At 39.8% G+C, this 22,103-nt stretch overlaps 1 protein-coding gene across 1 annotated transcript in view; it reads left to right on the top strand.

Annotated features, from left to right (window-relative positions):
• CSE1L (chromosome segregation 1 like) overlaps positions 1–16,192 on the top strand; it is a 35,442-nt gene extending 19,250 nt beyond the window's left edge. The window contains exons 11-25 of the mRNA XM_006174992.2: positions 537–602; positions 954–1,156; positions 1,612–1,696; positions 2,704–2,765; positions 6,418–6,554; positions 7,555–7,658; positions 8,926–9,023; positions 10,255–10,405; positions 10,544–10,752; positions 11,155–11,252; positions 11,348–11,433; positions 11,858–11,939; positions 13,216–13,362; positions 14,334–14,565; positions 15,476–16,192. Coding sequence (XP_006175054.1) covers positions 537–602; positions 954–1,156; positions 1,612–1,696; positions 2,704–2,765; positions 6,418–6,554; positions 7,555–7,658; positions 8,926–9,023; positions 10,255–10,405; positions 10,544–10,752; positions 11,155–11,252; positions 11,348–11,433; positions 11,858–11,939; positions 13,216–13,362; positions 14,334–14,565; positions 15,476–15,565 — 1,850 coding nt within the window. The 3' untranslated portion in view covers positions 15,566–16,192. The remainder of the gene's footprint in view (positions 1–536; positions 603–953; positions 1,157–1,611; positions 1,697–2,703; positions 2,766–6,417; positions 6,555–7,554; positions 7,659–8,925; positions 9,024–10,254; positions 10,406–10,543; positions 10,753–11,154; positions 11,253–11,347; positions 11,434–11,857; positions 11,940–13,215; positions 13,363–14,333; positions 14,566–15,475) is intronic.
• The last annotated feature ends 5,911 nt before the right edge of the window (positions 16,193–22,103 follow it).

Here is a 22,103-nt window from a genome sequence, read left to right on the forward strand (position 1 = left end):
GTGTATCAGAGCAGTCATTAGGTCATTCAGTCTGGGACAGAATGAGGAATAAAGGATAGCATCACACAGGGTTTTATCTCCTTTTGTGTTTCGATAAAACTATTTAAAGGGGAGATCTTTATTCTGATACTGTGTGTCCTGCTTGTTTTGGTGTTAAAATGACTTGTACTAAATATGGTGATTACAGCTACTAGGTCATTTGTTTAATGTCCTTATCTGGCAAAATAAAAAGTTGGTATTGCTAGATTGGTCACCAGTACTTTTGAAAGTTGTTGGTGAAGTCCAGTTCTGAGGACGCTCGCGCTGGAGCAAGTGAGCCTGTATCAGCTGTGTGCGTGACCTGCTAGCCGGCCTTTCCGGGCAGCGCTTGCTGCGCTAAGTAATGGTTAAGAGAATGTGAAGCAGTTATTCGTTAGGAAAGAACGCTTGGCTGTAGAACTTGGTGATTCCGCATACTCTTCTGCGTGCTCAGCTGTAAAAGTAGAATGACTTGTCATGTCTTTGAAGAGGTGATCTGAAATGTCGTCTCTTTGTAGCTGCTGACGAAGAAGCCTTTGAAGATAATTCTGAGGAGTACATAAGAAGAGATTTGGAAGGATCTGGTATGTATTTTGGTTTTTAGCTGTCAGTCTCTCAGCAAGCCCGTTTTAAAGTTGCTCTTTTTCTAATGAATAGAGGGAGGTGGGGGAGTTTAACTTGTACATAGTAAAAGGTAGCTCTTACATGAGCTGTATCAAAAGTTGAATCATTTCTCTTCTCTTTTTTGTATACTTAGTGTTGATGATACTACTGTGACCTTTTAGGTTCACTCTCAGTGTATGTTTAGGGGGATGTTCTTTTCATTCTTTTTGTTGCTGATGGCTGTCAGATGGCAATTTGTTTTCTTATAAACTTGATGAGTTGGTTGGTGGTGGTTTCTTCCTCCCCTGATATATTTCTGCTTGATTTTATAGATATTGATACTAGACGCAGGGCTGCTTGTGATCTAGTACGAGGATTATGCAAGTTTTTTGAGGGACCCGTGACAGGAATCTTCTCTGGTTATGTTAATTCCATGCTGCAGGAATATGCAAAAAATCCATCTGTCAACTGGAAACACAAAGATGCAGCCATTTACCTAGTGACATCTTTGGCATCGAAAGCTCAAACACAGAAGGTGAATCTTTTCAGCATAGTTTTGTTTCTAAAACAGACTTACCAGTAACCGCAGAAGTCACAAAGAAGTAATAATATTTCTGATGATTCAGCCTACTCTGCTAGGTAATGTGTTAGCTCTGATCAGAATTCATAGCGTCTCCACAGATGACTTTATGTTGCTGTATTAAGCACTGAAGTTTCTTATGGACCAAAAAATTGGACAGATGCTGCACTTGTTCCCTTAGCTGAGACTCAATGTATAAAACATGCTAAACTTAAATTTAGTTTATCTTGAATTTAGAGAACTTTCTTTATTATATATTAAAATACTCTCATTTTATATGTAAGCAGTTTATATTTTGAAGTGTTCATCCCCATTTTTAACCTGATTTTCTAAATTTGCCTAAATTTCCAGTGTGGTAGCTGCATACAGATACTTCAGGTTATTTCACTGTTTTTGAATTTGTTTTTTAGCATGGAATTACACAAGCAAATGAACTTGTAAACCTGACTGAGTTCTTTGTGAATCACATTCTCCCTGATTTAAAATCAGCTAATGGTGAGTTTTGTAAAATGTCTTTAATACAGCTTAGACTGTATATCTGCAATTTTTATTTGTATCGTTACCTTAAACTACAAAATGAGTAACATCATGGCAAGAGTCATGATGCAGGCTCTGTGTCACCATGATGCTAAAAACACTGGCCCCTGTCCACGTTGTTACTTGTTTTATTGAATAAAATCTCAAATGGTTTCCCCAGGTCTTGCCAAGGTGAAATTCACTTTCTGTAAGGAAAATGTTGCTTATATAGAGGGAAAATAGGAACAAGTAAGACTAAATTGTAACCGAGCTTTGTTAGCCTAGTACATAACTATACATATAAAACCGTGTGTGTGGGGGGGGTGTGTGTGTGAGTACACATTAATGTATTAGAAATTATACTTTGGTTTTTGTTTTCCTTCTCATTTAAAATACGAACTCTTAAAAACAAGTAAATTTAAAGTACTTGAAACTAATAGATATTAAGGGTAATTTCATGTTTTATGAAAGTATGTCAATCAAGATTTTATATATATTCTTCTTTTTAAAACTGTGGAAAATTTAAATACACTAAAAGGTAGGGATAATATTGTAAAGAACATTCATGTTACTATCATTCAGCTTCAAGAATATTTAACAATTGGCCAGTATTCTATCCCTTTCACTAATTTATTTCCCACTACTAGAACAATCTCAACCAGAGACACATGCTTTTGATTCAGAATAGTTTTAATTCTGGAAAAAGATACCATCATTAGTTCATGGTCCAAATTATTTTTATTCAGTTATATAAGTAACATGTTGATTTGTAGTAAAACTTAAAAGTAAGGGGAAAAAAATAAAATTACTTACAGTCTTACCAGAATTAATAACTGTGTAGTAATCATTACATAATTAACTAAGCTTCAATTATTTGACATTTTGTTTACCCAAAATCATGTTTTAAAAATCTGATAATGTTGTCACCATATTGGGAGTAACAGTCTTAGCACTTAAATAACTGTGACTTTTTATTTTTTTAATAGTGAATGAATTTCCTGTTCTTAAAGCTGATGGTATCAAATACATTATGATTTTTAGGAATCAAGTAAGTAGCTTTTCATTATATGTTATATGCCACTTAATCGCTTAAGAGTTCTATTGTATACCAGCTTCTTTTCCCTTCTGTGCAATCTTATTTAATATCTACATCTAACAAAATTAACAATAACTCCTGAAGAACTTAGGGTTCCAGACCATGCTTAGTTTTCCTCAGTTTCTTAAAAATACTGTTTTACAGTGACCAAAAAAATTTCAGGTCCAAACAAGGTCTATACATTGCTTATGGTTGATTATATCTCATGTCTCTTAATTTACAACAGAGAGGTCCTTCTCTTTTCTTAACGCATATTATCTTTTGGAGAAAGCAGTAATTTATCTTGTGGAGTTTCTCATTCTACTTTTGGCTAATTGCATCCTCAGGCTCAGTGGTATAGTATGTCTTGTTCCTCTGTTCCCTGTATTTCTAAATTGGTTAATCTGAAGGGGTTGATTAGATTTTTTATTCCAGGTGGGGGAGGTGGGAAGCAAGAATTTGTCGTGGGTGTATTTTGTTTCATTAGGACACATACAGTGTCTGGTTGTTCACTTTCAGTGATTTTAAAAGTGATCATTGACATATTTTTTAATTTGAGATATAGGTAACCTAATATAAAATTCACCATTTTAAAATGTATACTTAGGCGGTTTTTAGTATGTTCATTCTTTTGTGCAACTCCCACTACTGTCTCGTAGATTAATTACCAATCTGAAGGAAAAACAGCATAAAATGTTTGTATGTTTTTCCCCTTTATCACTTCAGAGTAAGGAGTTTAGTGCCTTACAAGCTTCCGGGTCACTCCTGAGGGCCTTCTGATGCTCTGGTTGTTCCATCTTTGGCCAGTTGGGGCTGCATTATGTAGGTTCCTGTGTCCTCTTGACATAAACTTAGTAGCCTTTAACAACTTCCCTTCTTTCCTATGTGACAGAATATTTCAGGTTCATCTTGAACATTTCCTGCCCCAGGCCTGAATTAGCTACCCTTTAAAGGTTCATATATTTCCCAAATATTTTGAGCCCTGAATAATTTGTGGATCCTGAAGTATTTAAGTTAATTTCGAGCATAAATCTCCTTTATCAAACTTAATCTTCGTATCATTCCCCATTTTGATCGATTATACCCAGGCTCCCACCAACTGCAGCACCGTGGACCACAGAAAGGAAAACAGATCCACACCTGGGGCTGCTGTTCATGCAGGAGTACTCTGCTTCTTATATTGGAAATACAGGGGGCAGCTTTAAATCACCGACTCTGCCATTTAGTTACTGTCTGTAACAGCCTCCCCACAGTGAGGACAGATAAATTCTGTCAGTTCTACCCACTTCAGGACACAATACCATCTTGACAGTTTCCTGAAATGGAAAAAGAGTGTAGCTCCCATTTACTAATATTTTACTATTTGCCAAGTACAATGTTAATGCTTGTGATGGAATCCCACCTCATTTAACTTATATACATTCAGTTATTGGGCCTCAGCAAGGAGAATGAAAGAAATTCCACCCGCTTATGCTTGTCACTGAGCAGACACTTACTAGAGAGGGGAGACTCCAATCTGCTGTTCCCTCAGTGAGTCTCAGTTCCTTCAGCTCTCTCTTTTCTTAAAAGTTGATATATAATTGACATATTATGTTAGTTTCAGATGTACAGCATGATGATTCATATTTGTATATGTTGTGAAGAGATCACAGTAAATCTAGTTAACATCCATCACCATGCATATGTTTTTCTTATCATGAGAGAAGTTGAGATCTACTCTCAGCAGCTTTTAAATATGCTGTATGGTGTTAACTAGTTACCGTACATTGCATCCCCACAACTTATTTTATAACAAGAAGTTTGTACCTTTTGACCCCCATCATCCATTTCACTCACTCCCCACCTTTGGCAACCATCAATCTGTTCTCTGTATCTAGGGGTTCATTTTTTTTGTTTTTTTAAGTTTCACATGTAAGAGTATATGGTATTTATCTTTCTCTATTTCGCTTAGTATAATGCCCTCAAGGTCCATACATGTTGTTGCAAATGGCAAGATTTCTCTTTTTATAACTGAATAATAGTGTGTGTGTCTGTGTGTGTGTGTGTGTGTATACACACACCACATTTTCTTAATCCATTCATTGACTGATGGACACGTAAGTTGTTTCCAAGTCTTGGCCATTGTTAATGCTGCTGTAAACTGAGGATGTGGATATCTTTTTGAGTTAGTATTTTTGTCTCCTTTGGTTAAATACCCAGAAATGAAATAGCTGGATCATGCGGTAGTTCTGTTTTTTAATTTTTTGAGAGACCTCCATACTTCTTTCCACAGTGGCTGTTATCAGCGTACATTTCCACCTACAGAACACACCAGGGTTTCCTTTTCTCACATCTTTGCCAACACTTGTTATTTCTTGTCTTTTGATAACAGCCCTTCTAACAGGTGTGAGGCAATAGATATCTTGTGGTTTTGATTTACATTTCCCTGACGATTTGTGATGTTGAGCACCTTTTCATGTGCCTGTAGCCATCTCTGTGTCTTCTTTGGGAAAATGTCTGTTCAGCTCCTCTGCCCATTTTTTAATTGGATTATTTTCTGCTATCTAGTCATACAATCCTTCTGTAAGTCACTGTAATTTTAGTGACAGAAAACAAAACATGCACAGTCCATCCTACTTCCTCCAACACCACCACCAAATTACACTGTGGCCATCTTGCAAATTATTTTAAACACAAAAGCAAAAATAGAGAATAATACAGTGATACTCACATAACCAGCACAAACCTTAACTCCAGGCTGTGATGACTGAAACTGCACACACAGTGGTGGCACCCAGGGCGTTCTCAGCCTATTTCCATTCTAGTTCCTCTTTCTCCCCAGAGGTAATGAATGAATTCAGTGTGGTTTATACCCATATAAGTGACTGTTCATGGTTTTACACATATTTGTTTCTACAAAAATTCTATAGTATTATATAGGTTTAAAATTTTAATTGATACCATGCTATAGGTATTAGTTTACACATTTAGTTTTTTTTTGTGCTTAACACTGTTTTTAGTAGATGTGTTATAGTTCATTTTTAATAGCTGTGTAGTATTCCATTATAAGAATATGCTACAGTTTATTTCCTATGGATGATCCTTTAATTTCTTGATTTTATAACTTTTATGTGTCTTTGGCAGGGATCTACCAAGGTTACATGCAACCTTGTGAAGCTGTTCTGTTTTAAAGACTAGTGGATGTTCTAAAGTTGTAGAGGTTTTTACTAAAGATTACTATGTTTATGTTTGTGGCCCCCCCCCCTTTTTTTAAGAAGGCGAAAATGAGGCACAAAGAGCTTGAATGATTTTTCTAAGAAATACCTGCCAGGGAAAAGTATAGTTCTTAAGATTAATAAAATCAGTCTGCTTCTCCATGATATTAAATGTTTTAGGGCATGTTCACTTATCTACAAGATTTTACCCCAATCATAGCTTTATGCTTAGAGAAGGAGAATTGGAAAATTGGATGTGAACTGAACCACCATGTTGAGGTAGAAGTTTTGATTTCTCACCTGTATCATCTCCATTGTAATAGCTGGAAACACACACTTTTTAGAATCAGCAAATCCTTCTCTTCCAGTTGGCTGATACTTACGTGATAGCATCAGTGAGTTAGAGCATGTATATCACTATTTTTTTCCAGGTACCAAAAGAGCACCTTTTACTTTCTATTCCTCTCTTGATTAATCATCTTCAAGCTGAAAGTATTGTTGTTCATACTTACGCAGCACATGCTCTGGAGAGACTGTTCACTATGAGAGGCCCTAACAACGCCACCCTGTAAGTATTTGATTCTGTGTATTTTTTCATCTCAGGGTGGAGACCATTCTGTACTGTTAGAGATACCTGGATATGTTCATAATTTCATTAGTAGTTAGAAAAATAAATATGTACATTTTATTCATTTATACTGTGTCTCATTCCAAAAGGATTTGAGACCACATGCCAAAATAGATACATTATGACAGTAACGTCATATAGAGGAAATTGGAGCAAAGGAGAATAATGGGGGTGTGAGGTTTAAAACAGTTATCCAGAGGCATCTCAGAAGTGGGCCTTCCTTAAGCGAATACTTGTAGAGTGTTCTTAGCAACATCCTGCTGCAGAGTTACTTTCCCCTGGCTGTGTATGTAACCTTACTCAGTGCTGAGATTGACACAGCTGAGTGAGAGTAATTCTCCAGGGTCCACGGTAGTAGCTCCTCTGGCCCGATCCAAGGATGAGATGCAGTGGGGGATAGTCTGCCTGTCTTTCAGGCCATTCTTCAGCAGTGTTACTTCTTGAAACTGAGCTTTGGGTAAGAGAAAGAAAACATTCTAGGTTCTTTTCTTCATCAAGAACTTGAAGTACAGATATGCTCAGTGGCCAGTTAAGGGTTGAAAGGATATCCTTTGAGATGAGTCAAGAGAGTACTTGTCTTCAGGCCTGGAATTTATACAGAAAACAGTTCTGAACCTGCTCCATCTTGAGGAAGACTAGGTGACTGAAAATCTGAGTTCTGTTCTCGATGGTGACAGATGCGAACCAATAAAGACCTGAACAGCTTTAGATGATGTTGGGTTTGCCTGTTAGGGGCTTGTTTAATTGTGTTTGTTCCCATGTGCCTTCTTAGGAGCTTAATATGAACACATGTCAAAGAATTCTGAGCTGTGTGCTGATTGTCAGTGGTGGGAAACAGCTCGCTTTTGTAACAAGTGTGATTTTTAATAGTTGCCAAAGGTATTCCTAAGTGACAAGCTCAAGAGTTGGCAGTGACTGAAAGCTGTTTTTTCATCTATAGCTTTACAGCTGCAGAAATCGCACCGTTTGTTGAGATTCTGCTAACAAACCTTTTCAAAGCTCTCACACTTCCTGGCTCTTCAGAAAATGAATATATTATGAAAGGTAGGCCGTTTCCCTGATGTACAGACCCTGAGTATCTAATCTCGGATTACAGGGCTCTAGTCTATGAACCAGATACTGTTTGTCAAGAATTAGGTAGGTTTAGATATTTTTAAGTGAAAAATACTGTTTTGTTTATTGTTAACAGTGTTTTCAGGGGAAAAAATGTTATGTTAACTCAATATAGAACTCTTATTAAAGAAAAGGTAGCAGATTCCTTTTTACTTTTTCTAGGTTGAATTTCTTGAGGGCATAGATGAGCTCAGATAACATTTATTGACAGCGTGCTCTGCTAGGTCTTGGTGTGAAACCTGGGTATATCTGGTAGACCCCACACAGATCTTGCCTTCATAGACATACTGCCAAGGACATAGGCAGCTGTGACCACCTGCCAGATGTTACAATAGGAGAGTGTCTTGGTAAAAGTTCTCAGACAATCTTACTCTTATTCACGGTTATATTCCAAGATTCTAACACAGTGTCTGACTCGTAGGAAATGCTTTTCAGAGAAACTGTCCTTGATGCCTCTGGCTTCAGTAAGGATCCCTGGGGTGTGGGTGTATGTGTGTGTGTATCTAGGTGAATATTTGTGTGTGTGTTTTTACTGCTGTTAATCTGGTCTTCATTGCTGTGTTTCTAGGGTATGCAAGAGCACCCAGTATGTAAAACCTCAATAAATACTGTTGTATGAGTGGATGATAAGATTCTGTGCCAGCCCAGGGGAGGGGTACTGATCCATCCTATAACCCTTCGCTTTCTCTAAGAAGTTATGTCTAAGCTGAGATGAAGGATAGGTAGCTGCTAGCTAGTTGGAGGGTGAGTCTGGCATCACTGCAAAGTTTAGGAGGCGAGAGAGGATAACTTTCTATCCCATATGCCTGGCATATAGTAGGCTCTCTACTTAGTAAACAGCTGTTCTGTTTGTACAAAAACAATTACACATTTTTAGCTTAATAATATATTTATGCCCCATGCCAAATGTTTTTAGACATCTATTAATGAGCAGTTAATTTTGCGGTCACGTCAATATTTTTATTGTCCCTTAAGCCTTCTGGAAATAATTTTTCCCAGCAAAATTTTCTTGCCAATCCTTGGCCTAATTTTAAAAAGAAGGGAAATTTAGATAATTTTTAAATGGAGAGAACTACGTAGGGGTTGTTCAAGGGTCTTAAAATTTTAGTTGATGAATCAGTTGACTTTTTTCCCCCCAATCACTGTTTTGTTCTGAAGTTTAACTAAACTTTGTTTTTGCTCTTTTTATGTTTTCCAGCTATCATGAGAAGTTTCTCCCTCCTCCAAGAAGCCATAATCCCCTACATCCCTACGCTCATCACTCAGCTTACACAGAAGCTGCTAGCTGTTAGTAAGGTAACAGAACCAGTTTTGAAAGTGTAGTTGCTTTTTAACCTGAATGCTCCAAACTTTGAGCCTCAGAACTCCCTGGCAATATGTTGGACAAGGAAAGATCTATGAATTCTTCCTGACCAACAGTGTATCATTCTGAAAGTGTGGGGATGACGCTAGCTTGGAGACGTGGCGTCACTCATCTTTAAGTGTAGGCTCAGAAACTTTGACTTTTTTGTTCTTATTTTAAAAAGTAACATGTTCTTTGAAGGAAATTGAGAAAGCACAAATGATTTGAAATGCTCTTCGATGGAAGAAGTAGGTTTTGCACCAAATGGACAAGAGGCTATTGAGAGACGTCTGTGAAAACTGGCGGCTGAAGTCCCTTGTGCCTGGTCTTCCTTATTCCCCCAAATAAAGTTCACTCCTTTGACTAGAAATTTTACAGATATTTTGATCCATATTTAAATATTAATACCAAGTTTTAGAAAATAAAAAATCAGTTTAAGGCCAACCGAATTCCTTTGTAGATTCTTATTTTTGATTACTCTATGTAAAAAAGAGATGAATTCATTAGGAAGGATCAAAGGGACTTTGAGAACAGTGATCATTTTTCCACTGAGTTCTAGGTAAGGGTCTTGGGCCTACTTGGGTTTTGGGGAATTGAGAAAAAAGAGAAGCAGGGTCCCTTCGCTTTCACCTGCCCCCACATATACACACAATCTGAGTTCATCACTTTACGTGGTAGCCTTCCAAGGATTTTGTTTGAAAAAGAAAATTGAAAACAGCTGATACGAAGGATCGTCACTGTGTAGCTAGAGACATACTGAGGCCACGAGGTCCTACACGAGGCTAGTGGCAGAGTCAGCCTGTGTCCCTGCTTGTTTCTTCCCCACTGTCCGCGTCAGCCCAGGAGAGCACGCGGGTTTGAGAAGGTCCCTTACAAGCGCTGGGAACCGAGGCTTGTGTAGTCACCTCCTGGTGACCCTGAAGTATTTTTTCATAAGTAGGCTTTTGCCTATTTAAAAAAATCCAAACAAACAGGCATTAACGAGTATTTTCTGAATTTTAAAGTCAATACAAAATTTTAACATGAATGTAGGCTTTTTAAGTATAATTGGTATTTTTTCTTAATACTGATTTTTAAAAAGATAGAGTCTCTTTTAATGTTTTTAGTAAGGTTAGATGTGTTTTAGATTCCTTCTAGTAGTCACTTGGATTATTAGGGTGATAAACTTTTTTTTTTAAATTTCAGAACCCAAGCAAACCTCACTTTAACCACTATATGTTTGAAGCAATATGTTTATCCATAAGAATTACTTGCAAATCTAACCCTGCTGCTGTTGTGAATTTTGAGGAGGCTTTGTTTCTGGTGTTCACAGAAATTTTACAAAATGATGTACAAGGTAAACAAGTTATTTTCCTTCTCGTTGAATAAAATTATTAAAGTGATGATAAAATGCAGTCCGCCTAAGAGATACGTGCCTTTTGTGTCAGAGCCATTAATTCTGAAGCTGACAGCTGGCTTTAACTTTTATCTACAGAATTTATTCCATATGTCTTTCAAGTGATGTCTTTGCTTCTGGAAACACACAAAAATGATATCCCGTCTTCCTATATGGCCTTATTTCCTCATCTCCTTCAGCCAGTACTTTGGGAAAGAACAGGAAATATTCCTGCCCTAGTGAGGCTTCTCCAGGCGTTCTTAGAGCGCGGTTCAAATACAATAGCAAGTGCTGCTGCCGACAAAATTGTGAGTCATGTTTACTGTCATGTAACTGTGATTTTCTAAAGTAGGAATGGCGGACGTTTTTTAATTTTAAAAAAGTTAAAATTTCTTTAAAATTAATAAAAAGGGAATTAATCAGTAGAAATATTAATATATATTTTATTAGAACTAGTTATCCTTTAGTTAGTTATCTCTATGGTGGGAAATTTAAAAAAAAAACCAAATAGGTTAATTTCAAGAATTTAACTTTAAGGCCTTATCGTGGTGGGACTTTGTTTTCCTCTACACTTCAGAAGTGAGAAATAAAGAGAAAATGCTATTTAGATTATTACAGCATGCACCTTTTCCTAATATATATTACCTGCTAAACTTTTGCAACAATTAATCCTTGCCTCATTAATTATTATTTAATTTAATTTGTTGTAGCCTGGGTTATTAGGTGTCTTCCAGAAGCTGATTGCATCCAAAGCCAATGACCACCAAGGCTTTTATCTTCTAAATAGTATAATAGAGCATATGCCTCCGTGAGTATGAATATAAGCTCATTATACATGTAGTTGAGGGTTCTGTGAGGTACTCAGAAAAATAATTATACTATTGGTTTTATTCAATTCTTTAGTGAGTCAGTTGACCAGTACAGGAAGCAAATCTTCATCCTACTATTCCAAAGACTTCAGAATTCCAAAACAACAAAGTTTATCAAGAGTAAGTAAAATATTTTTAGTGTTCCTACAGAAATAAGAAAAGTGGCTAAAACCCTTAGACTTCATGCTTACATACAAATTTTTCTATCAGTATAAGTTTTATATATGAAATATTTTAAGATGCTTGTATTCTCCCAACACTGAATGTTTCAATATATTGTGTTCCAAAGGTTAGTAAGTTTAAATATCAACATTTTTTATAGATTATAAAGAAATATAAATCAGAGATTGTATATAAAGACTTATGACTGAACTATAAAGGCAGAAATTCTCTATGTTAAGTTGTATTAAAAGGCCAGTATTGATGCCAGAGTTAATCATTGAGTTTTGATGTTTATGAATGTCTCATTTGGCAGGCTTTCACTAAATTTCTTGTTAAGTGCAGTGAGTCCTCTGTGTTGATACTCCCCATCTCTTTTCAACAGGTTTCTTAGTCTTTATTAATTTGTACTGCATAAAGTATGGGGCGTTAGCACTGCAGGAAATATTTGATGGTATACAACCAAAGTAAGTATGTTTTTATTTTTCTATTTTGAAAAGCAAAAAAAGAAAAAAAAAAAGAATTTTTAGCACAAATTAGTATCTCTATTTTATAGATGATTTTATAGTTCTTGAATCAGTAATAGTATCTTCATGGTTTTCAAAATGTTCTTGGGGAGTTGGGTTGTAAAGAAGAAAATACTGCAGACATTTTCCTAGTTGCCAGAAGTACCCCGTACCCCAACCCCTGCCCCTGGCATTTCTCTGCAGCCCGTGTTCATGTTACGTTACATGGCTGGCATTGTCTCTGGGAGCCTGCCTCTGAGAAGGCCAACAGTGTAATTTTTCAGATGAGAAAAGTTTAGAGCAGTAAAACTTTTTATTTTTGACTTAATTTCGTATATATGCCTAAGAATGTAGCTCGGCAGCGTTTCTGGTTTAGTAGGAAAAAGAATGACGTGAAGAATGATAGAGAAAAACTCCTTGGAGAAGAACCTCAGTTTAGGTCTCTGTATGTTTGGATCCAAAAAATTCCAGACTGACTGAAATGTAAAAATTGTATTAACCTGAAAGGTACCAGAAAATATGGTTTCCAGCTTTAGAAGATCATGATGAAACCAGCAGTTTTATGCAGTGCTAGTGGGTGCCTGAATTGGCATGGTCTTTCTCAAGGGCAGGAAATACACACTTGTAATCTAGAGCATCCAATGTCCATGCTCTTTGATAGCTGCTGTTTCCACTTCAAAGAGTTTAATAAATTCTTAATAAAATAATGGAAGTATAAACTGAGAATTTTACATCATTTAGAGTTATGAAAAACTACTTCTGTGATGTTTGCAACAACAGTCATTGGTCAAATCATTTTTTTAAATTCAGCCATTAACATTTACATACTTAAAGGTATGTAAGCATAGAAAGTTGGGAAGTTTATAATCCAAAAATGTTAAAACTGGTAATTGCTGGGTTGAGGGGTGATGGTGATTCTTTTTTCTTGTTGCTTATCTCTTCTGATTTCTAATTTTTCAAAGATTTATTGAATAATCTAAAAAAATATATAAGACCAAAAAAAGGCTATAAAGATTTTACTTAAGTATGGGCTTAAGATAGTGTTCACAGAAGATGACGGCAGTTGGTCACAGAGTAGAGCTTGATGTTTTAATTTTGTCATTTCTTTGTCTCTTCCATTCAGCTGACCAAAATCAGCAGCATTGTTACTTTGTATTTTATTATATGCATAAGGAGGCACTGAGTGTTTAGTTATAGTGGTAATCTAATACTGAGTGGATTTATTTTGCTTTAATAGAATGTTTGGAATGGTTTTGGAAAAAATCATTATTCCTGAAATTCAGAAAGTATCTGGAAATGTAGAGAAAAAGATTTGTGCGGTTGGCATAACCAAATTACTAACAGAATGTCCCCCAATGATGGACACAGAGTATACCAAGCTGTGGTGAGTATTCCATTCTAAAGTTGGGGTAATTACAGTTTCCTTCCCCGAAGACTATAAAATTAACCAGACTTACTCTGTTGGGGGTCAAGAGAATTGGGTTCTGATCTTAGCCTCCCCCCTAGCAACCATCAGATCCAAGACATGACTTGTGGATCCTTCTGAGGCTAGAAAGATCTTGTTTTCTGATTAACTTTCCTGTGGGGGAATTTATGGACCCCTGTGAGATCCTGGGTTAAGTCCCTGGTCTACATGACGGTTGCCTCCTGTCTGAACTAGCTTGTCTCTTTTTTATATATATATATATGTGTGTGTGTGTGTGTATGTATGTATGTATTTTATTTATTTATTACTGTTTTTCGTTTGTTTGGCAGGGGGGAGGTAATTAGGTTTATTTGTTTTTAGAGGAGGTACTGGGGATTGAACCCAGGACCTCATGCGTGCTGAGCATGCACTCTACCACTTCAGCTGACCCCTTCCCACCTGCCTTAAGTCTTTAAGAGGAGACACTGAATACACCAAGAGATCTCACGTGCTTGTGCTCGGTGTCTGGCTGACTTGGCTTTTCTTCCCCTCTTGCCGCTCCTTTCCTTCTTAGTTTCACTCAGGCAGCCTCTTCCATCAAGCGATCTGACAACTTGAGGCTTATTTCTTCTAAAAGCATTAAATCACCTTGGTTTGGTTTGAGGCACATGGCCTTCTAATTAAGTAGCCAGGCCTAGGGTCACACAGCCAGCTTTGAGAGCTCTGGGGATGGAGCTGTTTCCAAAAGAGAAATTGGGGTACTGTGGGCCAGAATTGAAGAGTGGTTTCTGGATGGGCACAAGCATTGATGTGCTGCTTAATTTCAGAAGTCCCTCTCTACTCTTGAGACTCTGAGTCTATAATTTTGTGTCCCTGAGGAATTGCTTCTTGTTTATTTATTGTGTAATCTTCAGAGTAGTTACTTAAATTTTTGTCATCTTCCAATCCAGGACCCCTTTATTGCAGTCTCTGATTGGCCTTTTTGAGTTACCTGAAGATGACACCATTCCTGATGAAGAACATTTTATTGACATAGAAGATACACCAGGATACCAGACTGCCTTCTCACAGCTGGCGTTTGCTGGGAAAAAAGAACATGATCCTGTAGGTCAGATGGTCAACAACCCCAAAATCCACCTGGCACAGTCACTTCACAAATTGTCTACTGCCTGTCCAGGAAGGGTAAGTGTCTTTGCTGTCAGAGAACTCTTGATCAATGGTGACCTTTATGGGAAGGCAAGAGGGTCATTCTGGTGCCTGTTTTCATTGTTCAGCAGAATCAGACAGTATCTGTAGGATTTTACAGTCAAGGCTTTTTTTTTTTTTTTTTTTTTTTAATTAAAATGACAGTCTTTTTTTTTCTTATATGATGTGCAGGTGATTTTAGGAATAAAGACAAAGCAGAGGATAAATGCTTTAAACAGAAACATATTTAATTCCCAGATTGAAATAATCCTATTATTAAAATGTAGGTATTGATTTTTTTTAACTGCAAAATACTCAGGAATAATGGATCATAGAGTAAATCTAATAATGGCTTTATAGTTGTATTAGCTTATAAATTTTATCAGATAATCTATATTTTTCATTGTTTTATGATGGAAAACTTGAAACAGACTTAGAAACTATAATAGACACTCATGTGCCGGCTTTTATTTTTTTATTGAAGTATATTCAGTTTACAGTGTTGTCAGTTTCTGGTGCACAGCGCAGTGTTTCAGTCATACATAAACTCCTTTCCATATTCTCCGACTTTTGATAATTAGATCATTTCAGAGGAAGCCTTAGACATCGTGTCTTTTCACCCATACATACTTCGTTAGGCATTAGCAACCAATAGGACCTTTTTTTTTTTTAAGCAACCACAATACCACTATCACACTAAACAATAAAATAATATTTCCTTATGAATCCACTTTTTAGACCTACCCATTTTTGAAGGTATAGAAGCAGTTGAGTTACTCTGGGCATCATGTGAATAGTTACTGGTGATGGACTGCCCTTCCCAGAGCTGCGGCAGCTCCCCCGGAGGAGGGGGGGGTGTTGGTGTGTCAGGATCTGTCATCCTGTGTGTGTTTCCCGTCTCTGGTAGGTTCCATCAATGGTGAGCACCAGCCTCAATGCAGAAGCGCTCCAGTATCTCCAAGGATACCTTCAGGCGGCTAGTGTGACACTGCTTTGAACTGTTTTTTGAATTGGCTCCTTAGTCCAGGATGGTTTCTGAGGACATCATGTAGACTTCTGAGCACAGCTGCGTGAAAAAAGAAAGCAAGTTTTCGTTTTGAACTTGTCACAAATTCCGTCTTGTAAAGAATATTAAATGTTGCTTTAAGCTGAACCTTGACAAATTAGGTGGTTTGTGTGATCATAAATATAAGTGGGTGACTTTTTCAGTTTGCAGCTATAAAGAACAAGTATTACTAGTTCAGTGTACGACATTGATTTGAGCATTTGCACTGTTTGGATAATTTTAAAATTTTGACAGACACTGACTGTGGAGACATTTTGTCTTACTAAATCCTTTGAGGTTGTTGCCATTCGTATTTCTCTTGTCCTTTGTATTTTTGTCTGTTTCCTTAAGCTTTTATTGGAAATGTGAGTAAGCAAAGAAATCACTTGTGTAACTTGCCAGGAAATGCACATATCATAGTTTTAAACCTGTTATCAGCAATAAAAAAAAAAAGCCCTTAAATATGTACCTAAGAACATCTTAAGGACAGGTTTTTGGTGCTGGTATTTTTATAATGAAGTTTCTTTAAATCTTTCCTCTCCTGGACTCCATAAAATAATGATTTCTAAATAATTCAAATTCAGATGACTTAGTCTTTTTTACAAAGGAAAGGGGAACAGTTACTACAAGTTTGGGGCCCAGCTGTTGGGACCTTCTAGGTAGACCAGTTCCAGGCAGCAGCGTGAACTCTGGGTAGGTGGTGTCCTCTGTGGATTGGACAGAAATGCTCTGCTGGGCTTCCCGAGGCTGTTGGGGCTGCTGTAGACGGTGTGGATGCTTGTTCTTTTTTCTCTGCAGACGGGAGGTCAGTTGGAACTTTTCACATGGTGGCATCTTAGAACTCTAGGTCTAGGAGCAGCCTGCAGGTTTGGATCCATCCCGGTAAAGGCTGCCAGCCTGGCCCCTCCCTGGACCAGATTGGACCAGGTCCAGGGGTCCTGTGGCCTTTGTCCTTGGGGAATAAAGACTCAGACTGTCGGCATTTGGAGAGGCAATATTTACATATGCTGGAATTGTTCATTGTTTAGTGCAGTTAAGCTGGAATCCCTTCTGTGCAGACTACATGGGTTTTTTCCTCCCACACGTCAGGCACCTAGCCTGAATGCTTTATCTTCGTCACATGCTGGTTGTGGTGTTAGAGAGATTTCCAGCTTAACCTAGTGTGCCTGCACCAATCCAGTTTTTTTCAGTTTTTTATTTTTGTTTTGACATAGTAATGGAAGCATTAAACCTTACATTACTACAAGGCTTATTAAGTGGTCACTCGTTGGCAGATGGATACTGAGAGAGCATTGGCATCCATTTTTAAACTACAGACAGTTTATACAGGTGAAAAGTCTCAAGTGGCAAACAGAATTGGTGGTGATGGTTTATGTCTGTCTGTCACTAAGTCCTTTGTTTTGAGGACTGACGCTGAGATAGGCTCCTAGACTATCTGGCTCCGTGCTTGCTAAAGCTGTTGGTTAACAGTTAAGTGAATGCAGGCAGTTACTGTTCTGGAGGACCCCCGTTTCAGCACCTTAAACTCAGAATACTGATCAAGGTCTGGATTTTTTCCTTTCTCAGTTAAAACAATTGAATGGGAGACGGTTTGTGTTTGTAAATGTACCTATTAAAATAGCTTCTGAAAAGGAAGGCTGGCACTGGTACTCTCTTCATTAACCCTAGCACGATTCATGGGTATTCTGTTAATGATTTTTTTTAACGGTGTAAACTGCAGTTTACTATTCTATCATCTAAGACAATTTTTCTATCCAGCTTATGAAGACTGTCAGAGGTGGTAGGCTGAAGTCGCTGTGGTGTGCTTTTGACGAGTCTTGGTGACTGCACCTCAGTGTGGTGCCAGTTCTTTTTGTGTGTAGAGCAGGGTTCATATTTTGGGACCAGGCCAACCTGGGTTTGAATTACAGCTCTGCCACTGACTGAGACCTTGGACAGATGGCTTGACCTCTGTGCTTTTATTTCCTCTTCTGAAAAACGAGGAGACTACCGCTTACCTTCAGGATGGTTATAAAAAAATGAAACAACATGAAGCACCCAAGAGAACCTGTAGACTACTAATTAATAAAAAGCTGCTATTAGTTCAGCTGTTTAAGTTGGGGGGAGACTTGGCTGGGAGGAAGTGTGTGTGTTACCGAGCAGGGTGGAACACCGCCTTGTGTTACCAGCCTGTGTAGCAGCCCTCGTAGGTGGCAAGGCTTTGTGGAGGAGTCCTGGCCTAGGCAGGGGCCTCACTCTTGAGCCATTTTTCAACATGGGGCAAATGTCATTGCAAAGTTCCTCATGAGAGCCTCCTGGGGAGGCCACTGATTCTCCCTGTTGTTGGAGCGTATCTTCTAACAATCTGATTTTTAAAGTAGCACTTCTAATTATAAATGTGTTTTCTTTGTGGAAAATACAGGAAATATTTAAAAATTAAAAATCATCCATATTCCTACCTCCATTTCAGAAAAGCTGTGTTGGCTCTGCATCCCAGTTCTTGCTTGTTCCTTGATTGAGAAACTTGGTGGCCTAGAGGTGTGATGAGGCAAGACTCACTCTTGGGTCCACCCTAGGGTATTCTTGGTAGGAGCTTCAGGGACCTGTTGAAAATAATCCAGTTTCCTGTGGACTCTCTCTGTAGCTAAGAACTCGGTAACAGAGGAGGAACCCACTGCCCTCCCCTCACCCACCTGCCTCTGGGCTTGCTGCAGGATAGGTGGTAAAAACTTTTAAAAAGCTCAAGTGTGGCTGGAGAAGGCAGCCACCAACTATAAGTCAGCTTTCTCCCTTATAAAGTGGACGATGTGAGAGAAGAACTTGGCAACGCGGAGGAGCGAGCCACCACAGAGACGGGAAAGTTTCTCAGACCTGTTGCAAAAGGGAGAATGATGGAAAGTGGGAAGAAAATTAGAGGTGTGGTTCCCTTGCACAGCGAGAATGGCCCATCTCTCCGCCAGCAGCTGAGTCTACCCTTCTGCATCTAGAGAGGCAAATGCGGCTCCCAGGATACTGGGTTTCTGCAGCAGACATCAGCTTGAGAAGACAGATCCTAAACTGTCTCTAGGTGGGTCCACAGGGCAGTGAGGTAAGACTGTAGCACGCACAGGTCCTGCTGCTCTCAGGATAGAGCACGGTTTACGTCCTAGGAAGGCCGGCCAGTCCCACAGCTGAGAGCCAGGGTCGAGCTGGAGCCAGCCCGTGCGGAGAGCTGCCTCGGTCACGACTAGATCTCAGGCTGGACGAGGGCCCTACGATGGTGCCTGCTGAGAGAGCTCCCGAAGAGCAGCAGGGTGGGGGCAACAGACTAAGCCAGCTGCCCAGGGTGGGCATTCCAGACGCCTGTCCTAGCGGCCTCCTGAGGAAACTGCCTTCAGTCCCAGGGACAGACCAGCTTTCAGTCTCGGGGGCCTGAAACAGCGAGGCCAAAGCTGCCTGCCATGCAGCCAGAGGCAGCATTTCTCAACATGATTCAAAGGATCTGGGTTTCTATCCAAAGGAGCATCTACCTTTTATAGTGTTTTGTATTAGTTTTTAAAAGCACTAGCAATTTCATGGGCGTTACACCCCTAGGACCTTGTTTGTTAGAAATGCACTTTCCTGGCCCCGCACCTGCTGCCTCGGGGCCCCCGGGAACGGGACCCGCAGCCTTTCAGCAGCCAGCCCTCCACGGGGCCTGATGGTCACGCTCAAGCTGGCGAACAAGGACTCAGGATGAAGTGAAAGTGAAGCCAAAAGACGTGTGGGTGTGGCGAAAGCTGTGAACACTGCTAGGGTCTAAAGTTTCATGGCCTCAAAAAATGAGAAAGGGTCATATTTTAAAAATAATACAATTAACAGCTTTGGTTTTGCACAAAGGGTGGCAGATGTTAGATGGGTGAAGCAGGCAGGGCCCGCAGGGGCTTCAGGCCTCAGTGGGCCTCTCCGGAACGCGCTCCCTCCCGTACAGCTGAGACGGATGCAGGTTCTTGCTCTCGTGGAGCCTCCATGCTTTTTCTTGGGACAGACTTGGAAGTGACTAGGGTCTGCCTCCCAGTGCGGAGAGCCCTGAGAGCTGGACAGAAGGACAGAATGAGAAAGAGTGCCCGGGGTAGAGGAAGGCTCCGAACATCTCCAGCAGGGAATCAGGCAAACTCCTCTCCACCAGCCACCCTGACTGGTGGGACTCTAAAGGCAAACTGGGAGCAACCGGCTTCTAAGTGTGTCTCTGGCCTGAGAACAGGAGCTGTTTACTAGGTTATTTACTGAGCACTGACTGCACTGCACACTCTGAGGAACTACTTACATGTTAATATTCACCCACCTACTTACATCTTGGCCCTTCGTGAGGTTGTCTACTTACAGGTGCTCTTCCCAGCACAGAAGCTGTGTCCACATGGGATCCACCGCCTCCCAGGCTGCTCCTCTGGCCTGGCCAAGGGGAGCACTGACAAAGGTTGTCAAACCACCTCAGAAAGAGCTGGGCCAAGTCTGGGGCCACTCAGGCTTTGGGGAGCTCAAAGGATAGACCAGTTGCCAACCAATGCTCTAGGCCCTACCTTCCCAAACTGCCGTACAACATGGTCAAAGATCAGTGTGTTCCCTGGGCTAGGGAAGGTCTGAGTATTTCCAGTTTTCTTAGCTGGATTCAGGATTCAACCTGGCTTGCAATGTTCTTGTCCATGAATCCAAGGAGCCAGACAGGAAAAGAAATTACTAGGGTCCAGAGGAAAGTGCTCAGGCATGCGTTCTCATCCACCAGCACGTTTCTAACAATCTGCCAGGTAAGCATGTGCTCAGCATACACGACAGAGACACCAGGCAGACAGGCCCCCGGCGGGTGTTTGCACAGAAAAACAGAGGCCCAAGGGAATCACAGCCTCTCAGGCCATTTCCTGGGGAAGACTTTTGGCAGCTGGAGCCAAAACAATTAAAAAAGCAGATCAAGTCTACAGGATTCTGACAGATCTCATTCCAAAGTGGCACCAACTGCCCACTAATGCTCCGGGGTTGGCAACGTCAAAGGTCAGAGAGGCACTCCCACTGCTGCTTCTGCAGCCTGTGGCAGTCAGGACACCCACCAGGAGCACAAGCCTGCATCCAACAGACAAAGGCAGAAGAAGGGACAGGAGCAGGCAGGCCCTGGTGGAGGGGCGTGGGGGGCATGCACACTGGGCCCTGCCGGGGCCCCGCCAAGCTCCTGGCTGTTCAGAGCACACCTCACCGCTCAGCACCACTGTGTGTGCGCTGCAGACGCAAACGTGAAAGGTGCGTGGGAAAGGGGGTGGAATAAATGACAGGATTTGTGTTTGGATACAGGGCTTTTGGGGGTAACTTCCAAATTTTCCACAACTTACTTTTAAAAATCACTTTTTTTAATTACCACAATACAAAGACTGTTTTACAGTTCGTTATTCCAGGCCTAGTAGGTGTTCCCATCAAAGTAGGTTTTTATGAAAATATTTGTAAAAGAATGGAAAAAGGAAATTATTTTTAAAATATTAAATGGGTTATTATGCACATATTTATACAAATTTCCTAAATTATATAATTTTTGCTAATATAAACTGGGTGCCATTTAAGTTAGTAAGAAGTCTGATTAAAATAATTTTAAAAATTAGTTTCAGATATATATCCTATATATACTTTGAATATATACATTAAACATAGCACTGCAAGCACACAGTGACAAATTCCAAGAAAACGCTGTACTGCTTTGATGAACTGAAACTCCCACCCCCTCCCGTCTTTGCGTTAGCCTTGCCTCTTAAAAGAACACACATTTCCTTAAAAGCCTATTTAAGAAAACTGGCTAACTCCTCCCAGCCAATCCAGCAATGCTTAAGTGCTTGACAAATCCATTATTTATGGATTTGGAAATTTTAAGTTTTTCTTGTCTGTTTTTAAAGGCACACAGACATTTAAAAGCACTTAAGCCAGAGACGGTTAAGTTTCATGCAAAAAACAGCCATACAGCTCAGTCCTTGGGTTTACTTCCTGGTGGCCATTTCCTGCTGAGCTCGTATTATGAGCTCCTAGACAGCAAGCAGCAGCACACCGCTTCCTGGGGATGCCTAGGTTTCTTTTCCCACTGGTCACACCAATCCCAGACTTCCTCCAATCTCTTAACAGACCTTGGGATCCAAGCCAAGGTCGCCGTCACTGGGCATTTGCCAAGAAAGCCGTGCATATTAGCTCAGTCAGCTGTGGTAGGAAGTCCAGATTCAGAAATGACACTTTTCTAAGAGACACAGTTCACACTCTCCTGGTTTAAGAAGGCCTTTAAAAATAATCCCCCCAAAACAAAACAACAAAAAACAAAACCCAACTATGGGGAAATCATCTTTACTCATTAAAATCTTGTGATTTAAGAGGAAATTAACAAAATCGTGACCTAATGTCAGTGCACCTGTTGTGGGGTGATCAAGTCCCAAGTCTGTCTATCCCAAGGACCCCAGGAGCTGCTCTACCTTTGAGGATCGATGCTCCACAAATCCTCAGACCCACCAGCCTTACTGCGGTTGACTTGCAG

The sequence above is a fragment of the Camelus ferus genome, chromosome 19, assembly GCF_009834535.1.
Source record: "Camelus ferus isolate YT-003-E chromosome 19, BCGSAC_Cfer_1.0, whole genome shotgun sequence".
Taxonomy (NCBI): domain Eukaryota; kingdom Metazoa; phylum Chordata; class Mammalia; order Artiodactyla; family Camelidae; genus Camelus; species Camelus ferus.